Raw genomic sequence first — 7,882 nt, 5'->3', positions numbered from 1 at the left:
CTGTCTAAATACTTTGATCATTGCTAACATCGATCAAATGCTGGTGAAACATCTACATTTATTTGATATTTTTGAACATTTATTATTTAAGAAATAACAATAACCAACACTCAGTATATACACATATTTACAAGAGAAGATATTGTACGTATTTTTATGTCATTTATGGTAAGAAAAATATCCAGCTGGTTGGAAACATACACGCTGTATTTATACAGTAAATTAAACTGCTGACATCACAACTGTGTTTTTATTTTTCAGTGGGATCAGTTTATTTATTATAACGACACTTAGCTGCAGATGCGAGTAAGACTTGTTTGAAAAAGATTAAAATTAATTCACATATTATTTTTTAATGAATTGGATTTGCAACATTTTGAAAAGCTGCTTTGTTCAGTCGATTAAAAAAAATCCTACCTACATCAAATAAAAACAAACTCACCAAAACAGCAAAGATTTGTCATGTGTAAGCTTTAATTTCATGAATAAAAAAACAACAATACAATACACAATTATGCCACCTTTTTAATAAATAACAATTTTCCCCATTCAGAAATCTCCATCTCTTATTTTTGCAATTTATAAGCTCTTAATTAAAGAGTCAAAGGAGGATTATTTCCCCCCTCGACGTTTACAGTGCACATGAATCACACACAAAAAAATAACATGCTTGACCTTGTCTGGTCTCCCTTCTTCACGCCTCTATTTCTATATTATACAGTAAAATCTCTGGAAATGCAGTTCCCACACAGTTTTACGCTCGTACCGAGGGAAGTGTGAGTTCAAGGGAAACACAGACTCATGGGAAATGGAGGTATTAGAGGTTAAACATCAGGGATTGGCTGAAGTTGGTTGTAATAGCTGAGTTATCCAGCAGGGGGCGTTCCTGAGGCAGTTTTTTTTCTGCTGTTTGATGTGATGTAGGTGCAGGAGTGAACCACTGGACCAAACCACAGCACATAAAAATAAATAACTGACATCATCCACCAGTGATCACATAAAACTTTGCTCTCATTGTTTTTGCAGTGCCGTCATTAATTCTCAACTACTCTATTAATTGCACTTAAAACAACAATTGTCCATCGTACACCTTCATCAAGGTACATCATCACTTCTTCCTCTGACAGATGTCAACATAAACATTAAATAGCACATCTTTTTTTGGGAAATGTTACATACAATGTATCCGTTCTGTTTCCAGCATAAAACTAACACTTCATTACCATTTCACTTTATTTAAATGTTCAGATAAAGGACTGAGCTATCAGACAGTTTGTCCTTTTTGCATCAACATCTTTAAGACCATTAAGCTGAGTGCCGCAGTCCCAGTGTTTAGACAATGCTTGTGTAACACCAGTTCAGGCAGGAGCTTTAATTTGTGTCACATGTGAAACCTTTTCAAGGCAAACAGGGCCGCAGCCAGGATTTTAAAAATACATACAAATACTAAGTCTTGAGTCCAATCACCCAGCACAACCCTACCCCCTTCAGAAATATGACCTCACACCAAAAACAAAGGCTGAAAAATAAATTGGCTTATTATTTAGATTGTCACATTTTATCAATTCAGTTAAAGATCAAGTGTGTAAGATTTAATGGGAATATTGGCAGAAATTAAATATAATTTTCAGTATATAATCACCTGAAAATAAGAATCATGTTGGCCACCATAGTTAGCAGCTGTCTTGAAACTGCTTTATTCAATGTTTTTACCACTTTAAATAACCGGGTCTGTTTGTTTCGGAGAGGACGAGACCGAGAGATAATTTGGCTCCTGGTAAAAAAATCCTGAATGTCTGGATCAGAAAAAAGAAAGCACACATTTGGGCTAGCGGCCTGTCTACATCATGCTGTGCAGTGTCCTAGAAACATTGATTTATTATGTAAAACTGCTTTACTCGGTGTTACTACCAGTTTCAGTATGTCTGCTTGTTTCGGAAACAAAGAGACCTCTGTGGATAATTCAGTTCCTAATTAAAACCTCCTGAACAATGAACACTGAAGGAATCCAAACTGGGAGAAGTTTCATCAGTAGAAGCCACTAAATCCCGGAAAATCTTACACACTGAACCTTTATCTGTTTCTGTAGATTTAATTTCCCAACATGAAGGTCTAAATGTGTGTTCAAAGTCGTCCCCACGCTGCCAGGAGGGGAACTCCTTCATTAGTTTTATTTTTGCTGGCCTAAAACTTAAATATATAGAGTCTAAAAATACTTGAACCACCCACATATAACTTCCCCCTGGTCCCTAAAACCCCCAAATTCTCAGAAGCAGTCCATATGACATGACCTCAATTTCTCACTGGTACTTTTGGCAAGTTGATATGTGCTTTCATCATATCCTCTTTGTCTTTAACTGTGAAGGAATTGTCCAGCATTTTGGGAAATATGATTCACTTTTTTACCGGGAGTTTAACTTCGAGCTAAAGCTAGGAGATGGTTCGTTAGCTTAACGCAAGGACTGGAAACAGGGGGAAACAGATGGCCTGACTCTGTCAAGAGATCACAAATTAACACTTTATATCTTCTTTGTTTCGTCTGTACAAAAACTAAAGTGTGAAAATGAAAATTTGTGCTTTTCAGTAAGGGTTATGTGTGTTTCTCGACAAGCTAGGCCAGCAAATTCCCCTACTTTAAGTCTTTATGCTAAGATAAGCTAACAGCATCCTGGCTCTAGCTCAGTTTTTGGTTATAGAAACAAGAGTGGGATCAATCAAACATGTGAAACTGTCTTTAAGTAGTATTATCTTTTGTTGTGTGGTTGTTCTCACTACAGCAGATAAAGCTTATAATCAGATATACAGTAGTATACACAGTGCAGGCTGCTGGTGCAGTTTTTGTAAACTCATTTTAGGCATTTCAGGAGTGCAGATTTAGTTTTAATTTCATCTCTCCCTCTGAAAAGACTAAAGTAACCCTGCACTGCACCGAGCGAGTGCCTGCCTGTCGCCTCCAGTGTTGTCTGAGGCCATTAGCACACCTGGTGAGGAATGAGGAGCAGATCTCTGATCAGCGCCGACTGCAGCCTCACTCTTCATTTCTGTCACCAGGACAGGGAGCCGGGACTCTTGTCAGCCGGTGTCACGACGTGATAGGCCCGAAGACTAGAGGGGGGAAATTCAGGGTGTCTGTCTGGTCACTTTGTGCTTCCTGTTTATCGTGGCTGTGAGGGTGACAGTGCCTCGTCCGTTTACCTACAGGTGCATGTAGCCATTGTGAGTGACCCACTTTTTTGCCCCTGCTGTGTAATGTGAACACTGTGCGTTCATGTACAGTGCAGGTTGTGTTTGTGTGTTTTAAGCTGTCACACTTCTCTCTGCCAATACTGTTTTCCAGTTACGTCGTTATTGACGACGGTATTGATCGTGGGGTTTATGTGTGTGTGTGGTGACAGGAGCGTTTTCACATCCACTGACTGCAGCTGGGGGCTGGGTGTTTGTTGTGATGGGGCCTTTTTTCACTCTATGAAACCAAGCAGTGTCCAGATGGCCTTGTTCATGCCTGGTGCTAAGATGTACAAATGTTTTATATTAATTATCCAGGTCTTTAAATGACTTTAAAGCAAATGCGAGGAGAGGTTGAGCATTTTCTGTTTTTTTTGTGACAAATTGGTGCGACTACTTGATGTCCTTGAAACACATTGGCAGAGTTTTTCCACCAGATGCTCACACCTTTTGCTCTCCACCTCCACTCCAAGACCATTATTCTTCACTGTGTGACTGATAGTTTTGCAGGCTCCTGCCCCCTCCCTTTACATATCATATTCTAGTACCATTTCTAGCAGTTTACAGACCTGATTCTGACCCAGAATTAGAAAAGTTCAATCATGAATATCTATAGTTTTTCCGATGGTTGATGTCCCATTGAGGGGCAGTTTGAAACAGTTTGATCCAAAGATGCAATCTCATCACATCGAAGGGTTTGTAAAGTAAGTGCTACGTTCGTGCTGTAAAGCTGCCAGTGTGCTTCATCAGAACTGCTTGCCAGGTTTTTGAATACCTTCGGAAACCCTCTCCCTCCCCCCTATGCCTTTCGACGTTGCATCCTGGGAGCCAAGGAGGTAGCAACGCTTTCAGCTCTTAAAGACAGGAAAACGAAGGTAGTATATGATGGCATCTGTGCAATGGCAACGACCCTGGAGAAGAGACTGAACGAGCAACCAAAACCAGTCACAGCATGGGCTGGGGAGAGGTCAAAGTTCGTCAACCAGGGGTCAGCGTACAGTCGGAGAAAGACTGGCGAGGATGTTCGCGTCTAATGCCAGAAATCGTCTTTAAACAAAGAATCCCAACTCTCTCCCCCGCTGTTGGACACTTTTTTGGAAAAAATGCCATGAGTTACACATATGATGTTTGTCAATTTAAAAGACAATTTTGCAAGTAAAGATAGTTACAATTTGTTAAAAAACGGTTGGAGTATTAGACTGTGAAAATACCTAGTTGAAGTGACGACACAAGTAGCATAGGTGATGTCACAGCTTGCTCTCTGCCTGAATCTATGACGCCTGTGTGCTTTGTACCGGGATGAACTCACACAAGCAACAGGTCTTGCTCGTTATTTGACTTCCTGGCTGATAAGACCAGGAGTCGCTGGATAAAACACATCAGGTAGGATATCGTGACATTTCTGCAACGGTAATAGCCAAGTTAGCTAGCTAGTTGGCTAGCTGGTGTAGGTTGAGAGATGTAGTTCACTGAGCATTTCCACACAAAACTAAACATTATTACGACAAACTGCGAATATCTTGACTTGAAATTGGATCTATTAAACTGACAAACATCATATGTGGGATTCATGGCACATTTTAAACAGGATCAAAAAAGTATTTGTCTCTCACTGCTGAGTACATATATTTTCTGAAATAAGGTGTCATGGGTGAAACAGGAGGGGGAGGGTGTTTGACCAAGTAATCATGTGACTGAAGTTCCACACTGAGGTCACCTGATTACAACGACATCATCTCTGTGGCATTTAGGGCTGCAACAAATTATTATCCAACTTTCAATGAATCTACGGACTATTTTCTTGATTGACGATTAATCATTCTGTGTATAAAATGTTAGAAATAGTGAACATTCTTGTTATAATTCACCCAAGTGATAACTTCAAATGTCTTTTCTTTTTTCCGAACAAGAAAAACCCGAAGATCTTCACTTAAATTACACGTATGACTTAAAAAATTTGCAAATTTGCACATTTTAGAGGCTGTAACCAGGAAATTTGGGGCATTTTTGCTTAAAATAATTAACAGATTATCAAGATATTTGTAGATTAACCTCTTTGTCAAGTGTGTCATTAATTCATCGACTAATCTTGCCAATCACATGAAGCTATATGATTTTTTTCTCTCTCAAATTTTTTTTTAGTTAAGTTTGAGGTGAGATTTTATCCTGCTTATCAGCATTTTGATGTTATCTATCTTTGTGTTTTGACATGTCGTGGCAGGATCTAATCATATTACAGTGCAAACAGACTAAAGATTTTGCTTCACCCTATAAATACCCAGAAGGGCAGCAGGTTACTATGAATTGTAAATTGTTATTCCAGATTGAAATTCATAGGAACTTCAGAGAGAAAAGCTCTTCTTTAACACCTGTGAGATTGTGTTTGATTGTCTCCAGTTGTAAGGACTGGCTATTTCTGCACCGGTTGTTGATTTACTTAACATCAACACACAGGAGAGGCTGTCCTAGCTGGGCTGAATTAGATTAGCGGCCGTGCTTCAGGACATGTGCTTGTTAAACCCTCTTAACCTCCTGACATCAGCTCCCTCAGACACTCTGGCCTCTGTACCGTGAGCCCCTGCAATGCTCCTCTGTCGCCACTGGACGGCGCTACACTAAACATATTGAGCTGGATTTGGAGAGAAGACTGTGTGTGAAATGTAATTTCAGCTCAGAATCATCAGGGGAAATGACCGTGAGCATATTGTGAGAGTATGTGTGAAAGGTTGAGGATGAGAAGGAAGAGACAGACAGAGACAAGACAGAGCAAAACAGACAGACAGAGTGTTTGATGCAGAAAGAACAGACAATCCCTGCAGGCGTCTGTCAGCAAGCAGATATGCAGATCATTTTTTTCTCAAATCTCCAGATGTTTGGAAGGCTAAAGTCACAGGTCTGTTTGTCTGTGTGGTGTTTATGTGACTGCGGGGCAGTTTCCCAGTCACATCCACTCGTGTTCAACACAAACTTTGACAGTAACCTTGAAAGTTGCTCCTGTAATCATTCAACACTTTGAAGGGGGACTTTATAGAGAGGCTGGCCACACTGCGATGTGACAGTGGATGAAGCTGCATGTTCTGGTGTTTGTCTGCAGCAAAAATGGAGACTGTTCCAGCCCTTTATCATGACCTGACTGGACAGACAAAAGCATGTCCATGAGAGCGGTGTGGGAGGACGCTGGGGGAAGCTGTGGTGATGTGTGAGGTCTTCAGTGGGTGTAATAGCCATAGTAGTCTGCATCGCTGTTGCTGTCCTTCTCGCAGACCTCTCCACTGCGCGGAGGTGGGGAGTTTTCAGTGCTGGACGTGTATGGCGACACCCTCCTCTTCTTGTTGTCCCCCACGCCGCCCTCAAACAGGCCTGAGTCGGCCGAGGCCGCTGATTTCACAGAGGGAGGTTCGAGCCAGGGGTCTTCCCCAGCCACCTCCACAGTGTCTTTGGACTTGTCCTGCAGCAGAGGCGGCTGCAGAGGCTCTAGGAGCGAGGGCGGGTGCAGCCGGGGGTTGCCAGGTGATGTGGAAGATGATGAGGAGGATGAGGAGGACGATATGGGTCTGAACCAGCCCAGACTGGGGCCAGGCTTGCTCGGGTGGCTGAGGTACTGAGGGGTGGGCCGGCTGGTGGTCCAGCCCGCTGAGGTGGCTCCTGACACAGACACACTGGTAGATGCAAAAGGATGTTCGGGGTAGTAGCTGAGGGGATGGTGAGCGGATGTCTGCAAGGGGAAAGGCTTGTAGAAACCGTTTCCGGAGAAGTCCCCCTCATAGGAGGAAGTGAAGTCAAGGCGATTTGGGGCCACACCCTGCTGAGGCGGCAGGTACCAGCGACTGTGAGGACCAGGACTCGAGGACGGGTCTTTGTGCTGCTGGCCCATGCTGATAGGCTCGCGGCTGTAGAAGCGGCTCTGCTGCAGGGGGCTCATGTACTGCTCAGAGAGGTAGCCTTGGGGGTAGCAGCTCCCTGGCAGCAGCTGCTGGCTCTCAGTAGGGGAGGGGGTGAGGCGATCAGAGTCGGGAGGAGCGTACAGCCTAGGCAGGAGTGAGGAGGAGGGGAAGAGAAGAGAGTGTGAGAAGAAAAAAAAAAAAAGAAGGTGTTATTTCCTGCCCAAACCTCAAACTATCTATCAAACATCTCACAGCCCCTCACACCCTTTCACTGCAGCATGCTCAAGCTGCGCAGTAATTGCATCTATTTCAATATTAAAACAGAGACATTCAAGCAGCAACCCAGTCTCACTATTCACGGTGAGCAAACTCAACGTTCAGATAAAGCTGTGTCCTCCCTAAAAGAAGAGCATTTACAGCACTTCTTTACAAATACAGCTTTTTAAAAATAATTTACTTACGTGTCGTAATTGTCACGGAAACCTTTAGCGAAGGGGTTATGGTCTATTTTCAGCTGAGTGATCTGTGTAAGGAATAGGAGGAGGGCAATGAGAGAATGTAGGCACAGGAAAAAGAGAAGGACTGAGTAACCACGTAAGAGAAACAAGAGAGCAGAAAGAGAGGAGGTCACTGGCTAATAATTAATGAGGATGACGTGAAATTTCTTTTCTTGTCGTTGGAAAGAGTTCATCCTTAGAGCCAGAGAGTGAGCACACACACGCACAGATATAATGATTGAATAAACATACAAACAGGGCGAGTGTATGTTGCTT

The 7,882-nt window shown here is 42.5% G+C and overlaps 1 protein-coding gene across 2 annotated transcripts in view; it reads right to left on the bottom strand.

Moving 5' to 3' along the window:
* Positions 1–465: 465 nt before the first annotated feature.
* Positions 466–7,882, bottom strand: part of tbx21 (T-box transcription factor 21) — a 54,377-nt gene continuing 46,960 nt past the window's right edge. For both annotated transcript variants that reach the window (XM_049563478.1, XM_049563477.1), the window contains exons 5-6: positions 7,571–7,632; positions 466–7,253 (exon numbers count right to left, since the gene is read on the bottom strand). In XM_049563478.1, coding sequence (XP_049419435.1) covers positions 6,434–7,253; positions 7,571–7,632 — 882 coding nt within the window. In that variant the 3' untranslated portion in view covers positions 466–6,433. The remainder of the gene's footprint in view (positions 7,254–7,570; positions 7,633–7,882) is intronic.

This window comes from Epinephelus fuscoguttatus, linkage group LG20 (assembly GCF_011397635.1).
Source record: "Epinephelus fuscoguttatus linkage group LG20, E.fuscoguttatus.final_Chr_v1".
NCBI classification, from domain to species: Eukaryota; Metazoa; Chordata; class Actinopteri; order Perciformes; family Serranidae; genus Epinephelus; species Epinephelus fuscoguttatus.
Note: the sequence above shows the minus strand (reverse complement) of the source record. Positions and strands in the feature narration are given on the sequence as shown.